This window comes from Camelus bactrianus, chromosome 6, assembly GCF_048773025.1.
Source record: "Camelus bactrianus isolate YW-2024 breed Bactrian camel chromosome 6, ASM4877302v1, whole genome shotgun sequence".
Classification (NCBI taxonomy): Eukaryota; Metazoa; Chordata; class Mammalia; order Artiodactyla; family Camelidae; genus Camelus; species Camelus bactrianus.
Window position 1 is genome coordinate 92,359,659 of NC_133544.1, and position 21,848 is coordinate 92,381,506.

The window sequence follows — 21,848 nt, forward strand, 5'->3', positions numbered from 1 at the left end:
AGGGTGGGCAGGCACAGAGCAGCCCTTCCTGCAGGACGCCTGGCGGCTCAGGGTACCCCCACCATGTGCCCGAGAACCCTAACCTTTGTGTGGACCACAAACGCACAACTCCACATGCTCACGGGAGAACCCAGCTGCGACCAGAGGTTCCCAAACTGGGACGTGCGCCACCTTCCATCCAGGGAGCAGGAGAGTGCATGGTTTGGAAGGAGTCATTTTGCAGGTGGTCCTGTAACCGGCCTGCCTGGAGCCCTTGTGTGCAGAGACACTCATATGCAAAGGGACCCTGGTGTAGCCCCTCTTCCTAGGACATTAAATCCTTAAGGCCCTATAAACATAATGCTTCTTAGCTTGGCTACCACAACAAATGCAACACACTGGGCTGCTTTAACAGCAGACATTTATTTCTCACAGTCCTGGAGGCTAGAAGTTCCACTTCAAGGTATCAGCAGGGCTGGTTCCTCCTGAGGCCTCTCTCTTTCGTGTGCAGACAGCCCTCTTCCCCCTGTGACCTGGGCTGGTGGTCTCTCTGCGTGCTTCTGTGTCCTAATCTCCTCTTCCTATTAGGACAACAGTCATGTCGGATTATAGCCCGCCTTAGTGACTTCATTTTACCTTAATCACCTCTTGAAAGACCCCAGCTCCTAAACACATTCACATTCTGAGGTCCTGGGGGTCAGGACTCAACGTGTGAATTCTGGGGACACAGTTCAGCCCGCAGCAGGCGTGTGCCCGTAACACAAGGCTGCTGGCTTTTCCCAGCCCAGAGACATTTGTGTTAAGGGTGAGGACTCGACATGGAGCAGGTGGCCTCACCTGGTGGCTGGAGCCAGGATGACGCCTCGTCCATCCTTCAAGGACACGAGAATCACCGTCCCTGTGTGGGGAGCCCGTGAGGGCAAGGCATCCATAGTGCTGGTGAGGGCGGTGATCACAAAACTGTCTCACGTTTTTAACATTAGCAGTTCTTTTCAGCTTTTCTCAACACGAAAGATCCTGGGAAAATCAGAACAGGATGGGTTGTCAACCAGCACACTTTCCGGGACTGGGGTTGTGCCCCAGAGCAGATGCTCTGTGATTTCCGCCCGTTGGACGTGCTTTCCCGGAGTGGCCAGAGCTGCCTTTGCTTACTCCAGCTGTGCCTGGTCCTCATCGAGCCTTAGAAAATGTTTATAACTTCCTCTTATTATAGTATCTGTCTGTATATTTTTCTATTAATACAGTGTACTCTACCTGCTGATCTGATCTGCCATGCCCCACTCTCAGTAAATACCTTTATATTGCATTGACGTTTGACTATGACAGTCATTGAGAGCATTTTTAATTTTTAATGTCTTCTTAGTTACTTATTCTAAAGCTGAAAGCCAAACTTTAATACATGCTTAGTGCCCCCAAACGCCCCCTAACACACTTGCATGTACATTTCCAGAAAATGTAAAGTAATTTGTAGTGACAGAAAGCAGATCCGAGTTTGTCTGGCTGGGGGAGGGTGGGAGGGAAGTTCTGGGGATGAGGGTATTGATGAAATAAAAATTCATTTTTTAAAACAAGACAAGAAAAATTTAAACATAAACTTTTCCTCTGTCCTCTGGCCTCCTCCCTCCCCACTAGCGTGCACTGTGCGTCGGCATTACGTGTTAGCCAGACCTCCCCAATGGCAGAAACAACTGCTCAACCATAAAGATCAGTTTTTTCTCCTTCTGGTGCCAGCCTTGTAACTCCTTAGAAGATAACACTCCTTTCTCAGTCCTGTAAGGGGTCACGATGACCCACCACTCACCTTACATGTGCAGATTCCTTTGGTCGACTTTATGTACAATGCCAGTATATCATTCCCCTTAAAGACATTGATGGACGCAGAACTGACTAAGTCAGATGAACTGGGGAGACCCTGGGCCACACCTAATGGAAGTTCTTAGCTTGAAGACTTGTTTATGACAGTGTTAGTGTTACTAGCCATATTACTTGTATTCTGCATATTTTGCATTACCAGATGTGTGACTGGGCCCTCCCTAAAAGTCATGATGACTAGGTGACCTGAAACAATTGACAAAAGATACAGTTCTGTAAGATCAGTGATTTTAACTCGAGATGTGGGAAGAAGCAACATGAGGGAACCATTTCCTGGATCATAACATACTAGTAAGACAAACTGTTCAGAGCCTTTTGGCTACTGCTAAGCAGGTCTAGTTTCGTAACAGCACATCGAGTGGCCTCGCAACAAAATCCTCACCTGACTTGGGAATGAGCATTACTGGCACCTTGGGACAAACTGGTCACGAAATGCCTCCCAAACCTTGGTAAAAATTAAGACCAAAAGGGAGGGGATTGTAACATAAAGATTGTTGCCCACCATCCAGTTCTATAAGAGTCAAATCATTCCTTCAGACTATACTACAAAGCTACAGTAATCTAAACAGCATGAAACTGGCACAAAAACAAACATATGGATCAATGGAGCAGGATAGGAAGTCCAGAAATAAACCCACACACTTATGATCAATTAATCTACGACAAAGGAGGCAAGAATACACAATGGAGAAAGGACAGTCTCTTCAATTAAGTGGTGTTGGGAAAATTAGACAGCTACAAGTAAAAGAATGAAATTAGAACATTAGAACAATTAGAACATTCTCTAACACCATACACAAAAATAAACTCGAAATGGATTAAAGATCTAAATGTAAGACTGGATATTATAAAACTAGAGGAAAATATAGGCAGAACACTCTTTGACATAAATCACAGCACCAGGATCCCAAGGTTCTGCTGGGAGTCCGGGGGTCTGATTAGGATTCTGGGGGGTCTGATGGGATTCTGGGGGCTGAGCAGGAATGCCACTCAGCACAGGTGGATGTTAGGTTTTGCTTCCCAGGAATGACTGAGACATACTGTGTGCCAGGCTCTGCTTATTCTGCGCTGGGACAGAACACTGTAAGGTGTCCATTCTGTCATCCCTCAGCGGGGCTGCCAGCTCCACAGTCAGCTGACCCCTCAGCCTTGGAGAGGCTAGACCCTGAGGAGGAGGCCTGAACTCACGCTGGCCTGTTCCATAGGGTGGGAGAGGCTGTGACTTTGCACAGGTTCCCACAAAGCTCAGAAAGCTCCCCCTGCCCCCTGCAGCCCAAAGCAGTTTCTAAGTGTTCGCTCTGGAACAGACCCTCCTGTGACTTGACACTTTGCTTACTGCCCAAGGGCTGCTGCCTCCTGGTCTGGAGACTGAACATGTTTGCTGGAGGAAATTCTATTTGTTGGAGGAAGGCCATGCTGTTCCTGGGGTGATGGGCATGTTCGGGGCAGAGCTGAGTGTGGGGAGAAGAAAAGAGATTCCTCTTTCTAATAGTGAACCTAACCCAGTAAAAACACCAGCAGCTGTTCTGGTTGTCTAGCACTAGATTACAAACCACCTCAAACTCAGCGGTGGACAACCACCACCACCATTTGTTATCATTACGATTTCTCACAGTGCTGGGGGTTAACTGGTCTCGGGGTCTCATCGGTGGTTGTGGTCAGACAGGGGCTGGGGCTGGACATAGGAGGGGCTCCCTCACACATCTGGCTTCTGGGCTGGAACAGCTGGGGCTCCTCCAGCATCTCTGTCTCCGTGTGGTCTCCCCACGTGGTCTCTCCAGCGTGGCAGCTTCAAGTGGCCAGATTTCTTTCATGGTGGCTCAGGGCTCCAAAGAGAAAGCCAAGTCTTCTTTTATGACACACTTCAGAAGCCATGCGGTATCACCTCCACCACGTTCTATCTTTTAGAAATCAGTCACTAAGATCAGTCTATATTCAGAGGGAGGGGAAGTAGACCCTACCTGAAGGGAGGAGTGTCAAAGACCTTGTACAGCCTATGGATATGTGGCTTCCGCATATGCAGATTCAACCAACCACAGATGAAAATTTCAAAATAAAAAATTCCAGAGGGTGTGAAAAGGCAAAACTTGAATTTGCACCCACTGACAACTGTTTACATAACATTTACATTGCATTAGGTATTCTACGTAACCTAGAAATGATTTAAAGTATATGGGAGGTTGTATGTAGGTTATATGCAAATATTACGCCATTTTATATTAGAGATTTGAACATCTGGGGACTTTGGTATCCATGAAGGGTCCTGGAACCAATCCCCCATAGATACCAAGGGATAACGGGCGACTGTATTTTAAAATCATTACAGTGGGGGATTTTGCTATCCTAGAATCGTGTGCACACCACAGACGCCCACCGCTGGTCCTACAGAGCAAGTGGTCATAAATTCCTGATTTAGTGTCAGCGGGCCTAAGGAGACTTAGGGATTACTCAGGCAAGTGCTTCCCAACACTTGGTGATGCTCAAACCCCTTTCATAGCAACCTGCTATCCTGAGAACTCCCTTAGTGATTTAAAACTCACTAGTTTGGCATGGTGTATGTTAAAGGAGTAACTTTTAAAAAAACATTCATTGGGATCTTATTATATGCTGTACACTGTGCTAGATACCAGGAAAACAAGAGTGAACAAGATACACATGGTTCCTGCCACAAGGAGCTTACGACTGGCAGCAGAGCCAGACAATTTAATGAAGTATATTATAATAAAGTGTGTTAGATACTGTGATAGAAGTACCAGCTCACAGAGTAATTCCTCTGGTTCTGATCTCTCTGCCCAGATCAAAACAGCATTTCCAGGGTTTCACTTGGATGCCAGGCCACGTAGGCACCATACATTCAACACGTTAAAAAAGCAGATTATCTCCCCTCTGTCCAGGTCTTTCCTCTGTTCTCTTTGTTTGATAGCATCCTATCCACCTGGTCAACTAATAGAAACTGCAGTCTTCTAGCCGCTTCCCAGTCTCTAGACCCCTTTGTTGACTTCTCCCCAGTATGTTAGCTCTATCTCAGACTGTCTCTAGGAAGTTATTTTAAGAAAAAAAAAATTATAATATTATATTGTTAATTGAAGACAATTTTAACATTTAATTAAACTGATGATTTAAAAAGCACTCTTCCCTTTTTAAGAAGTGACAGGTGCTGATTTTAAATTGATTGCAAAAAAAAGCATGATTCGTCAACAAATGAGACTATATACCACATTTGGAGACCAAATGTACATTGAAATTTAACCATGTGTTTAGGATCAAAAATTCCTTTCACTTTATGATTGCCTTTTGTGCTAAAGTGAAAAAAGAAAAACCTAAAAATGTTGAGTTGTATTTCTAAAATACGAAATAAAAAATGTTAGAATCCATTGGGAAGTACATCTCCACAAATAACATACTGTAGGCCAAGCTGGTCTGCCTTTCTGGTAAACAAAAAGCCAATTTAGATTGGATTATCATTAGATTTTATTTTTTTAAACATTGGCTTTTGACCTATTAGTCACTGATGACTTTGACTAGAAGACTTTACCATTCTTTTCTGATGATGATCAACTTGAAGCAAATTTGCAAAATTATCATTTTAATCATGACTCAGCATCAGGTTTTTGTAATTTAGCCATCAATGCTCCTCATACTTCCTGTCATATAGCTCATGATCCAATGTGCCTATAAATTAAACAATCTATAAATAAGATTGAAAACAATTTAAGCTGTTCAATGTTAAAAACCATGACAGTGGCTAACGATGTTTACCTGAGCGTGTCCCCCAAGCCGACCATCCATAGACACCTCACACACACCTGGAGATGTCCCATGGTTCCATTTGAAAGGGGAGCATAATAGAATACTTTATTCACTGATTTAAAAAGAAAGAAATTAAGACCCGTGCCACATCCACTTTTAATGGTGTGAACTCTTTGGAACTCCTGGTTAGAAATGTGCATTGTATCCCAGCCCTCTTATTTTTCTCATTAATGCAGCTGAGGTTCAGGGAGGGGAAGGAAGCTGCCCAAAGTCACAGAGCAAGCCCGTGCTCCCTACCCAGAGTCTGTGTCCTGAGATATGAATACAGAGGAATTAATTGGATTTTTGTGTGTGGCCCTCCTTAAATTGTCAAAACTCAGGTCAAACATCTACCACAATCAGTAATTCTGTGAAATCTTTTTCCTCAAAACCCTCCACCACAGACAGTCCTTCCTTCTCTTGCTCCCATTGTCCCTGCCATACCACCTAGGACACAGTTGTCCCTGTGGGCAGTAACTTGTATTTTTTTTCCTGGCTCCCTGGCAGATACTGGTCTAGGTGCTTAGAATTCAGCAGTGAACCTAGCACACACAAAAAATCCCTGTCCTCATGAAGCCCACATTCTGGCTGGCAGGACAGTCTATAAATAAAATAAGTAAAATGTTGAGTGTGTTAGAAAGACGAGGGATAGGGAGAGTGTGTGCTCGGGGGCGGGGGGGGGGAGTTGTGAGGACATGAAGTGTGGGGGACAGAGTTCTGGAACTGCACTAGGTGGGCAAAGTTCTAGAAGCTGGAGGGAGGGGACTGGCTGTGATCAGGTTACAGCAAGGAGGCTGGTGTGGCTGGAGAAGCAGTGAGCAAAAGGGATGGTGTAGGAGCTGAGGTCAGAGAGGTAAAACAGGCCCCCAGAGCAGACAGGCTTTCTTGTCATAATAAGGACTTTGGCTTTTGCTCTGAGATAGGAGGCACTGGTGAGTTTGGAGCAGAGAAGTGACATAATCTCGTTCCCATTTTAAAAGGTTCACTCTTGATGCTACATTGAGAAAAGACTGAAGGGAGACAAGGACAGAAACAAGTGAGGGGGCTAATGCGACAACCTCAGTGAGAGGTGACGGTGCTTGGATCAAGGTAGTAGCAGGAAAGTGGAGAGCGAAGGATGTGAAAGTGAAGGGTCAAGGATGACACCAGTGTTTGTGACCTGAGCAACAGGAAGGATGGAGCTGCTAGCAACTGAGACGGGAGACTGTGGGAGAAGCAGGTTTAATAGAGAAGATCAGAGCTCGGTATTGGACATGTTAAATTTGAGATGCCTGTTAGCCAATGGAAATGTTGAGTAGGTTGGTGGATACACAAGTCAGGAGTTCAGGAGAGATGTTCTAGGCTGGAGATATAAATTGTGGGCATCTTCAGTATAAAGATATAATTTAAAGCCCCAATGACCAGATGAGATCACTAAGAGAAAAAACGAGTGATGGGCTCAAGTCAAATGCTGCTGATGGAACTGGCAAGGAATGAATAAATCCCATATCCCATTAGACCTGCAGAGTGCACGTCATTATTAAGGGTTAGCTAGCAACAGATGGGTAAGGTACCTATTAGGTACAGAGACAAAATAGCTGTAAGTCTTGGGAACACTAGAGACACAGAATGAAGAACCATGGCATCCTGGTCATTGGATCTGTACTCCTCTCCCTGCCTTAGCCTGACTATTGACTCTCTGGCTTTAGAAAAAGAAATGAGTGTGGGATACTTTGACAGTCTGGCTAGGACAGAGAAAACACAGTTGAAGAATGAGTGGGAAATGACCTTCTGGAGTCAGAAAACCAGAGTTCTCCACCTGCTGCTCCATAGCCTCATGTCCTTAAGCAAGTCACTTCACCTCCTGCAGCCTCAGTTTCCCTGCATATAAAATTGGAGCGATCAAACCTTCCTTGTCTCTCCCAAGGGTGCAGAGAGGTCTGAGTGTGGCAGTGGTAGAGTACATGCCCTGCCTGGGCTGGTTATCCAAGTGCAAAAAAAGGTCAAGAGAAGCCATCAGCTTGCAGTGGCAATGGAAATGGGGATGAGGAGGGAACTGTCATGCCCTCAGTCTGTCCAGGGTCTGTTGGTGCAGCATGTGGACGAGCTAAGGAGGATTCAGGCCAGGACCTGGTCTGGAATGGACTGGCTCAAATAGCAAGACGAGGTTATCAAGACAGAGACTGAGACTTTGAATCTGCCTCCCAGCAGCCTGGAACCGAGATGGAGGAGACCCTGAGGCAGCAGCACAGAAAAGAAACAGAGACACTGAGGCAGAAAGAGACCCGGAGACCCAGAGTCAGGCAGACGAAGAGACAGACCCAAAAACAAGTTGTCCAAATGGGGGGCCCAAAGCGACCCGGTGAGAGCGAGGCGCAGAGGCGCAGACCCAGGCAGAGCTGAGCCTCCACGCGCGCAGGTCAGGGGGAGCGGGCCGGGGTCCACGGCGGGGCCTGACCGGCCGCACTCGCCAGGCGCCCCCGCCCGGGCTGCTCGCCCAAGATGGCGATGGAGGGGCGGGCGAGGCGGCGGCGGCGGCGGCGGCGGCGGCGGCGGCGGCGGCGGCGGCGGCGGCGGCGGCGGCGGCCCTGGCCCCCGCGCCGGCCCCCGCTCGGGCCCGGGCCCCCGAGGCCGCGCCCCCGCCCGCGGCGCCGCGCCTCCCCGGGCTACTGACGCCCGGCGCGCCCTCCCCCGGCGGCGGCGGCGGCGGCGGCGGCGGCGGCGGCGGCAGCGCCGGCGGCAGCGCCGGCGGCGGCGGCGGGCGAGGCGCGGGGAGGAGGCGGAGGCGGCGGCGGCGGCGGCGGCGGCCCGGGCCCGGCCCCATGGCGCTGGGGGACGCTGGCCGCGGCGGCGAGCTCATCGCACTGACCTTCTGCCTGCTGGCCGCGCGCGGTAAGGGCGGGCGCCGCGGCAGCGGCGGGAGCGGCTGCGGGGTGTCAGTGCGTCCGCGCCCCGGGCTGCGCCGGGCTGCGAGGCCAGCGCGTCTCGGGTCCCCGAGCAAGTGCCAGGGCCATGGGGCGCGGGCTGAGCGGTCTAGCGCCTGCGATGCCTACGCTCAGGCGTTTGCGAGACGCGGCCAGGGGGGCGATTGCGGCGCGTACTTGTCCGCAGGGGGTGTGTGTCCTTGGTTTTCAGAGTCTGAAATGAGTGTGTGTGCGCGCGCGTGTTCAGAGGGTGGGGAGGGGTCGTACGTGTCCGCAGTGCGTGCCCGGTCCCGGCGTGGCATCGCGGGCCGTGGCTGCGGTGCTGGTGGCTCGCGCCGGGCGGTCTCTGTCTTGCCCGCGCGTGCCTCCGGGTTAGGAGTGTGTGTGAAAAAGGAGGGGTTGGGGGGGGTGCGTCTGCACCACCATTTGTGTGTCGGGAGAGTGTGTAATTGTGTCTATAGAGCTGAACTAATATTTGGCCTTGGCTTTTGGGGGGTGTCCTTGCACATGGTAGGGGTACTGAGCAGATTCCGGATTGACTAGGGGTAGTCGTGATAAAATAGTCAACTTTGTCCAGTGGGTGTGGTCCCTGAGGCTGATTGGGCCCTGGGGTGGGGGGTGCGGGTGGCCAGGGGAGTGTGGCTCCCCCATACCCGAGGCCTGGAGTGGGCTCGGGGAGGAGGCAGAAAACCAGTTGCTTTCGTGAACGTGTCCAACACTCGCTCTCAGGATGGGACGCGTGTCACTCACTCCTGCCTCACCCCTACTGGGGCATATCAGGGAAGTGTTGACCAGGTCTGCAAGGCCTCCTCCAGCCCCCTAACTCTCTGCGGGGTGGAGAGGGGGGTGGGTAAGAGTCAGAGTTGTCCTCGCTGGAGAAAGGGGTGGGGTTGGGGTGACGGCGAACCGAGTGCCTATGCCTAGGGCTCCTTCCACCCCAGCTCTCTCGCTTTCTGTACTGAGTGCGTTTGGGGGCGGCCCATGGGGAAGGTGGGTGGTATGGCTGGGGAGGGGGATGGGCTGCCCGCTTTGTTCGCCTAGTTCTTGCCTTCCCTGCGGAGAGGGGGAGCTGAGGATGTGTCCGGGGCTAGTCGGGGAGGGACTTGGAGGTGGGGGTGGGGAGGGGGATTTCTCTCCAGCTGCTGCGGCTTTCCAGAGACTCAGCCAGGCCACGTGGGAGGGAGGCGAGGACGGCGGAGGGGGAAAGGAGCCTCCGCCAGGCCGGCCCCAGGCCCATCACTAGGAAACCCAAGCAGCGGGTGGGAAAGTGTCAGGAAGCACTCGGACCTCTTCTCTCCCTACAAAGACACGCCCCTTTCCAGACCTAACTGCGGACCCGGCTGGAGGCCGCCTGGGGGCAGGGTCCTGGCAGCTAGGCTAGGGAAGTAGGGGGCCTGGGGTTGTCAGGTGGAGGGGGCGGGGAAGTGCCAGAGGGGCGTCTGTCCTCCCGGAGGCCAGGGGATTAAGGAGTAGTTGTGCCCACCCTCCTCTGCTCTTCTAAGAGCTCCGGGATCACGTTCGGGTCATCCAGCAAAGCGGAATCGTGGCTGGGAACTAAACTCGCTGGAGCATTATGGAATACCGGTGGTGGGGCCTCCTGCAAGGGGCTCAGTTTGCCTCGGCGATCTGGCCTCTCCCTGCTCCCCAGTGTACAAGGCAGGGGCAGGGCTCGAGCTGGGGCTCCCGTGGCAGCAGTGTGCATGGCTGAAGCAAGTATGATGGCCCTCAGCCCCAAACCCTTTGAGTGTGCAAAGGTCATCAGTCCTGGGGGAAACTATAGAGTTTTGACTAAGCCACCCTGATCTGGATGGAGGTCATTTATTCATTCATTCAACAAATATTTACTGAGTACCCCTTTTGGCTAGCATGTGACTGGTGCCTGGAATACAGTAAACAAGGAGAAGACTGACATGTAGTCCAGAAAGGTCAGGAAAGTGTTCCTCCAGGAAGTGATGAATAATAGAGCTCAATGCAGAGGGTCAGTTAGCCCTGCAGGAGAGTGATGATGGGGAGAGTTTTCTGCAGAGAACAGCATGTGCAGACACTCAGAGGTGACTTGGTGCAGACCGCTGAATGAAGCTAACTCTGGCTGGAGTTTAAGGCACGAGGCATATGGGTGGGGCAGGTTGGGGAGGAATGGGACAGGGGCCACGGGATGTCAAGAGAGAAGGCTTCAGATGGGGGCTGGACCCAACTCACGAAGGGCCTTGTAAGCCGCACCAAGACTTCTGGCCTGAGAGCGCCCACGAGCCCTTAGAGAATGTTAAGATCAGCTTTGTATCTGCTCACTCCAGCCAGTCTGGAAAATGATCGAGCAGGCTGGAGGCGGAAGCTGCAGCTTCTTGGGAGGCTGTGATAGTAATGAAGAAGAGGGGATGGTGGCACCTGAAGTAGTGGCAGTTGGGATGACCAGAGTAGCTGGATTCTAGAGATATTTAGGAAGTAGAATCAGTAGGACTTGAGAATAGACTGAGTTTATAGGGATTGAGGGAGAGAGAAGTCAAAAACAATAGGCACTGCAGCAGCCTCAACATGGCAAAATGAAGGACTGGTGTCAGAGTCAAGACAGTGACTGCCTGTCTCTCCTGAACACTGTTCGTAGATCAGGGCTTGGGAATTGGGGAGATGTTGTATGGAAATGGAGCTCGACCTGGGGTTGTGTGGGATGCCAAGTGCTTTGTTTTTACCACAGGCAAGAAGTGGGGCTCTCCCTTCCACCCAGTCAGAATTTCGGGGGGTGGTGATGCCTGAGGTCAGTAACACGGGGGCTCTAAGAACAGAAGAGCCACTTTCTCGTCACCAGGAAACTCCCCGCCCCCAGCCCATCAATCAGGATCAGAGGCCAACCTCAGTCAATCGCGTGTTGGGATGGCCCTCTCTGACCTCATCTTAGAGGTTAGGAACCAGGTCAAACATCTGGATAAGATTTTTCTTAATAGTGAATCTTCTCTGGAAGTTATCTAAACCTTCATAGATCCTGGATGTATTTTCATTGTCCAATTATATATATTATGTGTAAATTAGCATTTTCTTTCTTTTTTCCTAAAGATATATTGTTTCCAGTTGAGCAGTCTCACAATTAGCTTCACTGAATGTCAGCACTGAAGGGAACTTAGAAATAATTTAATGTACCCATTTTACAGATGAGAAAACCGAGTGACTTCCCAAAGTTACATGGATGGGGATTCAACTGGGGCTGGAACCAGTCTCCTGGCTCTTGGAGCAGCCACACTTTCCCAGGATTTGGTACACATAAGCCCAAGCTCAGTCTCTGCACCCATCCCCCTCACATGAGAAATTATCAACAACTTTGGGCTTGGCCTGCCTCAGTTGGTTTGTCTGGGCCTGGGCTCTGGAATCCACTCTCCTCCACCCATCTCCACCCGCTGCCTCCTGTTCTGCCTCCACTGTTTCTGAGGTGCAGCAACCAGACTTGACACAGAATTCCAGATGCAGAACAGATGTCATTGCCAAGCAGGCCTGGGGGCTCCTAGCTCTGTGGGTTGGTGGAAAGGAGGAGGAAGAATGGCTCTGATGGGGTAGGGCCCCAGTCCCACTGGCCGGGGTTGGGGGTGGCGGTGATGACAGTTGGAGGGAGAGAAGAAAACCAGAGAGAGAATGTTCTGGGCCTGACATGCAGAGAAGTGGAATCCTTGTCCCTGGGGCTGGCTGGCTGCCACCAACTACTGCCTCACCGCTGAGGCCAAGGCATCCTCTGGATTTGAGGGGATGTGGGGTTGCTGGGGTCCGGGAAGCAGAGGCTCAGTAAGCCCTCTCTCAAGTGCAGGCCTGAGCACACAAGCTGGTGCAGAGCCAAGACTTCCAGATGGTTCCATAAAGGGCTCAATTACCTTGTCACATAGTTTGGAGGATGGAACTCTGGCAAGTGAGTGGAGCATAAAGGAGAAAAAGGTGGTCACAGGAGGCAGGTATTTTTAATCATACTACCCACACGGCAGGAGAAGAGGTGATGTAGAGTGCTCCCCAGTCCCGGGAATGTTTGAGTACAGAATTTCTTTCATTGTGAGTTTGCTGTTCTGTCTCGATGCTTTTTAAGGATTTTGTTAGGTGTCTAATAGGTGCCACATCGTATGCTAGGTTTCCATGTGTATTATTCATGTCATGCCTAGCCTTGAAGGGAGTCCTATAATTTTTACGGATAAGGAAATTGACGCTCGGAAAAGCATAAGGAGCTATGTGTCTTCTCTTTTTGAGTGCGTCTTCACATGTCCACTCATCTGTTCAAGGAATGCTTATTGAGCACCTGCTGTGTACCAGGCACTGTTTTAGGTAATGCTGACTAGAACAATAACCTCCAGCTTGTTGCCCCGCTGGGGAGAAAGGCAAACCAAAAATCTAGAGCGCTAACTGCAGTGACCCAGGTGCCCAGGTCCCATGGGGCAGAAAAGGGAGAGGCATCTTAATCAGACCCCGGGATGGCAGAGCCATTGAGGGGCGAGAGGGCAGCACGAGCAGGGCACATGGAACAACAGTGTACTTTCAGAGAACGGGAAGTGGTGTGGCCTGGTGGGGACACAGGGTCCCGGAGAACAGGAGGGAGGCAGGCTGAGTGTGGCTTTCCTGTCAAGTCCGCTGAGGCTGAGCCTGTCTCCTCAGGATCACAGATGAAGGCAATTCTCCCTTCCCTGTGTCCCAGGCAACCGTCCCAAGCTCTCCTTCCAGCTGTTGTGGGCGGGGCTTAGTGTGTGGTAAGGGAGGTGGCCAAGGTCGGGGGCAGGGAGGGAGGTTTCTGGAAGAAGCTGACGTGTCTCCTGGGAGAAGAGAGAGGTGATGGTGTCATGGAGGATTTGCCCTTGCTGACCGAAGACAAGTTATAAATCTGTTGGGCCCTGAAATTCAAAAGTGACAAGGCACTGATGTTTGCAGCAAGTTCTCGGCTTAATGAAGGAGGCCTCTTTGCTTCGTCCCCCACCCCTACCCCCTAGCCTCTTTCCAGAGAGTTCACTGAAGAATGGAATCCTGGCTAATGCCAGGCTCCCACTAATCCGAAGAAGCAGCATTGAGCTGGCCCCAGGGCTCAGCAGTGAATCTCATTTCTGTCTGGGTTCCAGTTGGCCTCGTAAAATCTAATTTATCCTGTAAGTGGGTAAAATAATCTGTCAGAGAAAGCAGATTTGAGAGATGGCTGTGGGGCTCCCAAGCAGAGAAGCTCTGTGTCTCTGGCAGAGTCCCACCGAGGAGACTGAGGAGAAGGGATTGTGGGAGAGGGAGGGCCCCTCAAGGCCGAAAGCTGGCCAGCAGCAGGTGTGCGGTGTGTCCGCCCCAGCCCGGACAGGGAGAACTGCGAGGTACTCATGGGGGTGCTTGGGGGTCAGCCACGGCAGAGAGCTGGGGGTGGCAGGAGAGGGGTGGCCACGAAACCACGGGGCAAACATGGCCCACTCCCCAGAGCATCACCTTTACAAGATTTGGCGGTGAAGGGACCACGTTTTGATGAAAACAAACGTGGGTGTGTAATGGAGCAGAATGCAAAATGTGCCAAAGGTTTAAAAAATAAAAACATTTCAGGTAGTCAGCAAGCCTCCTGAGCATGCTCTCCTCTGCTGCTGGGAGAATTTTGGTTAAAATGAGGAATGTGGCAACTCTTAATTTTAAGGCTGGGGAAACCGAGGCTGAAAGGAGGAAATCGGACCTGAGGTCATACAACACGTGATGCGCCCAGGACTCTGACTCCAGGCCAGGGCTTGTCTGTCCCACCCAATCCTGCTGTCTGTGGAGGCGAAAGGAAGGATGGTGAGGGACTTCCACGTGGCTCCGTGATGTGAGACTCAGGGAAAAACTTTCCCCCAGGGGAGGTGGGGGCAGCTTCGTGGAAGGACGTGGCACCTGAGCTAAGCCCCTGGAAATACACGTCCCGGGCACAGAAGGTGCATTGGGCACTGAGGCAGAGAGAACCCTCTTACTGGGGAGCAACTGTCTCCTCAATGCTGGGTTCATCCCCAGGATGTCAAAGAAAGACCCCCCTGCCACCGCCCCGTTCTGGGCCTCAGTGTCCCCATCTATAAAATGAGGAATCTTAGGCTCCGTGTCCATTTCTGTCGACGTGGGTGGCTTGTACTCTCGGCACAGCCTTGTACTCTCAGAGGGGGACCCCGGTTTCTCCCCACTTCTCCATCCCTGTTGGTTTCCCATCCCTCCTTGCCTTGTTGGGTGCTGAGCTCCTCCGAGGTGGGGCAGCCAGACATCTGCTGATCCATGAATATTCAGGAAGGGAATCGGAGCCTCCTTTGGGCTCCCCAGCCAGCCGCGGCCCCTCTGGCCGCCGTCCTGCCCGAGCCCGAGCCCAGGCTGCTGACAGACCCGGCAGCTGCTTGGGCCCCAACTGTTCACATTGTTTGTTCTGCACGGCGGGGGATTTTCCAAGCCCCGGACGTGCTTTGGGGGGCAGGGAGGCTGCTGGAGGGCTCAGGGATTCGTGTCATGTGGGGCTTTTCTACCCCTGAAACTCAAACCGACTGCTCACTGGCTGGAACGGGGCAATTGGAAGCCTCTGGGCTGAGAGCCCGGGCTGGCCTTCCCCCTACCGTGTTTGCATCAGAATCGAGGGCCTCAAAGATAGGAGGGACTGGATGTTAAGAATAACGATTAGCATTTATGCATCCCCTTCCAGTTTATGAAGTGCCTTTAAAGCAGGAGCTCCCATCTCTTGACTGATGCCCGTTAGGCTCTGGGCTGGAGCCCTAGCATACATCATCTTGTTTAATCCTCACAGGCTCCATACTATCACCTCCACTTTACAGATGTGGAAACTGAGGCCCAGAGAGGTTGAGTGGCTTGTCACATAGCTGGCAGGTGGAGCATCTTGCAAGACTGGAACCTAGATCTTCTGCCCCAAGGTCAAATGCTCTCTCCACCGCAGCAAGTGGCCCTCAGTGATGCAAATGCCGGTTTGGTTTCCCAAATTAGAATGGAAACCAGGTGAGGGAAGGGCTGCCTTCTCCTCACTGCACCCACCAGTGAGGCTGAGCCCAGTTGTGTAGTTGGAGGTGTAAGCAGAGCCTTTCTGACATATTAAGAAAGGCAGTGGGGGAGGGTATAGTTCAGTGATAGAGCGCATGCTCAGCATACCTGAGGTCCTGGATTCAATCCCCAGTACCGCCATTTGAATAAATAAACAAACAATCCAAACTACCAACCTCCCCCCAAAAGAGAGAGAGACATCTGTCTGTCTGTCCTTCACACTGCAGTGTCAGAGCCCAGCCTCCTTATCTTATCCAGTCAGGATTTCTCTTTGCCTCTCTGTCTTGTACCCCTTAAGGGGTGGTGGGAAGAGGGCCTGGGGACAGACACAAGTTCTAAGTGTTGCCATATACGTTGTGTCCAGGTGTTGACGAGTGTGGTAGAGATTGGGGTGCACATGCTCAGGTGTGGAAGGTTGTCCTGTAGTTTTGTGTCTGGATGATCTGTATTTGTTCAGGAATGAGTGTGTCCGGTTCACGGAATAACCCTAACATCATAGACTCTCAGACCTCACCTGCTACATTTGAATAAACTAGAGCCCAGAAGGGGAAGTGACTGGCCCAAGGCCACACAGCTAGATTGTGACAGTCAGGTCTAGACCTGAGCGTCGCCAGATTCCCTAACCCTTGGGGAGCTCTGTCACTCATGCCTGCCTTAAAATGAGTGTGGGCCATTGTCTTTACCTCTGTCCCTGGCTCACTCTCAGACACACAATTGCCTTTAAGCATGGTGTCAGGTCAAAGGATAAGAGGAGACCTTGGGCCACTGAGCTTTGGTGGGACAGGGAGGCAGCAGGTCAACCTTCTGGGAGATACAACTTGGGGAACCAACCATTTCTCTCTGAATAGCAGTCACCAGGCCTTGCTGAAATGTTGGTTAAAATAATAAACATTGACATCTGTGTGTTTTTGCCTTAACGCTGGGATGGCGTTCCCTTCCTCCGTTGTTCCCCTGCTCTTCCCTTCGTGGCCAGGGCGGTGTTGGAGCTGCAGGCTCTTCTGGGGCATCTGGAGAGGGTCAGGGGACTGGGTTCTGGCACTGGCTTGCTGCGTGGCTCTGGGGGAATCAGCTGCGGAAAGGAGTGCTTACCTCCTCCAGTCCCTGGGGCAGAAGTGGGCGGGTAACAGCGGGCGAGAGAGATCTGTAAGATTCCAGGAGAGGGGGTGACAGTACCGAGCCGGCCACCCCTCTGCTGCACTCCTTTCCCGCACAGCAGCTCATTTAATGCTCACCCTGATGAAGGAACGACTGTGTCTTTTTAAACTGAGATACAATTCACATACTGCAAAAGTCACTGTTTAAAGTGTACAAATCAGTGGTTTTCAGTACATTCACAAGGTTGTGCAACCATCCCCACTCTCTAATTCTAGAATATTTTCATCACCCAAAAAAGAAACCTCGGTTCCCTTAGCCATCATCGCTCCTCATTCTTCCCTCTCCCCTGTTCCTGGCAACCATTAATCTACTTTCTGTCTCTATGGATTTGCCTATTCTGGACATTTCACAGAAATGAGATCATGCAATATGTGGCATTTCGTAACTGGCTTCTTTCATTTTGCATTAAAGTTTCAAGGTCTTTTCACGTTGTAGCAAGTATCAGTACTTCATTTCTTTTGATGGCAGAGTAATATGTTTACCCATTCTTCAGGTGACTGGGCATTTGGGTTGTGTCTACTTTTTGCTAAGAACTGTGATATTTTGTGGATGAGGAAGTTGAGCAGTGGGGGAGGATGGGCGCGCAGTGCAGCCATTGGCCCGAGATCAATTTGTAAGGGGTAGAGCCAGGATCCTGACACAGGTCTTTCCATGAGACATCTTTCTGTACAGTTTGCCCCAACTCCCTGGGGTGGGTGACTCGGGAGCTGGAGGCTGTGGGAGGTGGGAGGACACACACTGATGGCCCTGGTGCCCCCTCCTCTACACAGGGGAGCAGCCGTTGCCCCGGGAGACAGTCGTGTTGCTGAGCTGTGGAGCAGGGCCGCTGCAAGTGATCCTGGGCCCAGAGCAAGCTGCGGTGCTGGAGTGCAGTCTGGGGGTGGCTGCAGCCGGACTCCCCACCAGCGTCACGTGGAGCAAGGATGGGGGCGCCCTGCCTGAGCACAACCACCTCCGCTTGCTACCCAATGGCTCCCTGTGGTTGTCCCAGCTGCCAGCCCCCGAAGGTAGTGACGAGCCAGCCCCTGGAGCCCCGGAGGTCATTGAGGGCAGCTATTCCTGCCTGGCCCGAGGGCCCCTAGGAGTGGTGGCCAGCCAGGCGGCGGTGGTCAAACTTGCCAGTAAGTGCCGTATCTGGGATGAGCTGAGACCCACGAGATCTGGGGTGTGGGAGGTGGGGTCTGCTGCTAGTTACTTGCGCAAAGGCTTGTCTCTGAGCCACTCCCCCTTTCCCTGCCTCCCAGCCTACTCAGTGGGTCCCTTCCTGGTATGGTCTGCCTCACTGTTCAGTAGTCCCAATTCTTCCCTGCTCCTCTCTTCCTCCTCCTTTTCTCTCCCTGTGAGTTCGAGAGTCCAGACTTGTGCTCTCCTCCAGGAAGCCTGTCAGAGAGGCTGGTAAGAGTGTCAGGGGCACAAAGGTTCTCCCCACTCCCATAGCAGGTGGAGTATGTGGAGCCGAGCTGCCTTGTCCAGCCCACCCCTTGAGGGGCTCTGGGAAGGCACAGATCACCATGAAATCATTTGGAGGCTGGAAGAAATGTGTACCTTACTGGAGTCTGACCATATGGTGGCGTAAGGCAGGGGGACTTTGAAATTCATTCTGCCTGCAGCACCTGACCAGTCATCACCACTTCTCCTCCGACCGCCTCTTTCCAACTGTGTCTCCGTCGATCTGAATTTGCTCTGCTTGTGTTTCTATTACCCTGTGTTTCTCTGTCTGTGTGTCTGTGTTTGGGTGCGTGTTTCACCGTCTGTGCTCGCTATGGCCTCCCTTTCTCGTGTTTTTCTCCTGTCCCCACCCTTTCTCACTGTCCCCATCCCCAGCACTCGCGGGCTTCACTCTGCACCCGGAGTCTCAGACGGTGGAGGAGAACGGGACCGCTCGGTTTCAGTGCCACATTGAAGGGCTGCCAGCACCCGTCATTACTTGGGAGAAGGACCAGGTGACAGTGCCTGAGGAGCCTCGGTGAGTGTCCTGTTGGGGAGTCAGGTATAGGTCCCAGGGTGCAGGCAGAGAGGGCTGGGGTTCTTAGAGTCAGGGTGGCTCTATTTGCTCCATTGCCTTTTTTTTTTTTTTTAATTCCTGCAAAGACTTTATTAGAATCACATGGAGGGCTGCTGCTCAAAAGCTCTTTGCCTTTTAAGACCACCTGACTTAGGAGCCAACCACCCACTGATGCTCAGCTCATTTCTGGTCCCAAAGAGAAGTTAGACAAGAAGTTTTTGCTCCCTGGGAGGAACGCCACCCACCAAGCTACAGGGCTTGGGTGGAGAGTAGTGAGTGAATCCTTCAGCACCCGACCATTGTAGTCCAACCACTTGGTTTATTGAGAAAGAGACCGAAGGCCAGAGAGGGGCTGTGCTTTATCCAAGGCCACATGGTGAGCAATTGGCAGAATATTCGTTGTTCATTCAGGTCCCCAGAGGCTGCTGGGAGGGTTTCTCTTTGCAGGTTTCTCTGGAGTTTCTACCCTAGGTGGATAACTTCTCTTCCTTTCTCGGTTCTATCCAATAAAGTGCAGCATCTGATAAATGGGTTGTGGAGGTCCTTCCTGTTTCACGCTCCCCTCTCCCCAGAAAGGCAATGGGGCCATCCCTGAGAAGCACTTCTAGGGCTAAAGAGAAGCAGAGGCTAGACCCAGGACCTGATCCCTAGTGCCGCCCCCTGGGCAGGCCCAGATGTACATGCAGCTTGTCCAGAAAGCATAAGGCTCCTTTGCATCTGTGGTCTCAGAATTGGTCTCATGACTCGGTTGCCACCCCAGGAATTCATACATCTTTGGAAATGTGGCTCCAAAGGCCTCTCCCAGCCACCCTGCTGTCAGTCGTCCCCCTGCATCTCTCCAGCTGTATTACCAGCTCGCTCTCTCCTCTCCTGGTGGAGGTGGGTTTCCTTAGGCTCAGAAATGCTGGTTTCCAGATCTCCCTGCCCTGGAACTGACCTGTCTTCAGCGTACTGAGTTGTCCCAGCTCCTCTGACTTTTGCCCATGTCTGGGTAGGGGTGAAAGTGTAAGAGAAACTTGTAGATAGAAAAGCCCCAGGACATAGCTCTGCCACAGTTTTGAAGGAGGAAGAAGTAAGAGGTCAAGACATGTAACCCTGTTGACTTTGGTGATCAGGCAGCCCCACTGGCCCTCTGCAAGTCACTGCTTACTCAGCTTCATTCTCCCCATCTAGAAAATTAAAGGGGGAAAAAAAAATGAAAGGGTTGGACTAGATCATGGTTTCCAAAGTGTGTTCTTTGTAGAACGTTCATCCCAAAAGGTAACTCTTGAAAAAAAAGTATTCCATGGTCAAATAAGATCAGGAAACTGCCTATAAATCCCCGCATGCTTTTTTTAAATTGAAGTATAGTCAGTTACAATGTGTCAATTTCTGGTGTACTATACATCTGCCCTTTGGAATTAACAAGGCCCTGAGAAGCCCTGTACTGAACAAAAACCTGTTTAACTTGTTTAACCAAGCACTTCCTAGATTCGTTTGCCCAGAGCCTCTCTTGCAGGAACCCTGTTAACATCCCAGGAATGAGCATTCTAGGCAGGGGACCGTGGGAATGCTAACCCAGCCTTCCTAATGCTGACATTTTAAGTTCTGTGCTTTCCAAACGTGCGGCCTCTCAGCGCTGTTCTGTGGGTGCTTTCTGGCGGTTGCTGGGTGACACCTACTCTGCAGCCCCCGGAGAGGGTGGGAGAGAGCAGGAAACTCTCCCTGTGTTAAAAGCCACAAGAGGCTCCACTTAATGAGAGCAGTGTTTTCTCACTTAATCCTTCCCATCATCCTTCAAGATAAGCATTCCTCATTTTCCATATTTTCTCTAATTGCTTTTAGTTTATATTCCTAGTAGAAGCAGTTTTCAAATTCATATAAACACACAATAAAAGAAACAAAAATGCCTCGTCGTCCTATCACCCATAGAAAGCCTCTGTTAGTTCTGATGTCTGTCCCTTGGACTTTTCCCCTGTGTGTTTATAAATATTCTCTTTAAAAATCGGGATTATATTGTAAATACTGGGGTTTTTTTTTCAATCACTTTTTTAAAAAAGACAGAAATGGAGTTATGTTGCAGCTTTTACTTTTTTTTCACTTCACACATAAGGAACATCCTTCCAGGTCTCTACTTATGACTGTGGTGATCTGGATTGTTAATGAGGGAATTGAGGATCAGAGACAGAAGTCACTTGCCCCAGGTCACACAGCTAGTGCAAGAGTGTCGGACGCCGGAGCCCCGGTGTGGATGACACAGGAGCCTCGTGATTTGGTTGGGGTGGGGGAGCTGCAGGGTCTGAAGAATTTCCTGCTGCAGGTGGGCTTAGAGATCAGGTGGTCCAGCCGTGGCTCAGAGCAGAGAACTTCCCCAGAGCTTCTCAGCAAACAGCAGAGTTCCTTCACCTCCCAACATCTAATTCAGGCATCATCCCAAGACTCCACAGGCCTCTTCCAGGAGGCTGGAGCTGCCAGTTCCTGGGCTCTGGGAGTGTTTGCCCCCAAGTCCTCTGAAAAGTGATCCTCATCTATAAATAAGCTGGGCTCACATGTCCCGGCACATTGTGTGGGGGAAATAAAGAAATATCTAAAACAGCAGTTTGATTATGCCCAAGGTATGTATTTTTACACATGCCCAGATATAGTTCACGTACAAATATGCTATTCATAAACTCAGCCCAGTGGTTTGAAGGAGACCATTTGCCTCGGTGGAGGCTGTGCACATGTGCAGTTAATAAACACACTCTGTCAGGGTCTAGGGGCATATTTTGAGAATTTATGGTAAAGGCTAGACCCTGAGGCAATTCCCTGATACTTACACTAATTTCTAATGATAGGGGATAATTTTTCTTCCGCAGGAACCGGTAATCAGTGAGGGCAGTGTTTCCCAAATCCCAGGCATTCACAAACCCCTTTCGTAATTTTGGCCACCCCTGAGCCATTTATACCATCACTTACTTAATACATTTCTTTAAATCAGCTCTCTCTTTTGGAACTTTAACACATACTGAAGAGGAATATTATCTCACTGCAATAAAATGAAAAACCAGCAACACTGACCATAAATAGAAGCTCGCCATAACAAAGAAATGTATAGCTGCAGGAATAAAAATGTGTGTCTGGATCCACTTGAAATCATTTTGTTGTCACCATTCACTCACGCTTTAAAACCACAGCACTAATGG

General features: G+C 51.0%; 1 protein-coding gene and 1 long non-coding RNA gene across 5 annotated transcripts in view; one reads left to right on the forward strand and one right to left on the reverse strand.

The window, feature by feature from the left end:
• Positions 1-383: 383 nt before the first annotated feature.
• LOC141577990 (uncharacterized) lies at positions 384-8,780 on the reverse strand. The gene is made up of 3 exons (XR_012507748.1): positions 8,489-8,780; positions 817-996; positions 384-560 (listed from the first exon to the last, which is right to left on the reverse strand). It is a non-coding gene; the product is annotated as an uncharacterized LOC141577990 (long non-coding RNA).
• Positions 8,376-21,848, forward strand: part of IGDCC4 (immunoglobulin superfamily DCC subclass member 4) — a 36,161-nt gene continuing 22,688 nt past the window's right edge. For all 4 annotated transcript variants that reach the window (XM_074366313.1, XM_074366314.1, XM_074366315.1 and 1 more), the window contains exons 1-3: positions 8,376-8,511; positions 17,450-17,800; positions 18,504-18,645. In XM_074366313.1, coding sequence (XP_074222414.1) covers positions 8,442-8,511; positions 17,450-17,800; positions 18,504-18,645 — 563 coding nt within the window. In that variant the 5' untranslated portion in view covers positions 8,376-8,441. The remainder of the gene's footprint in view (positions 8,512-17,449; positions 17,801-18,503; positions 18,646-21,848) is intronic.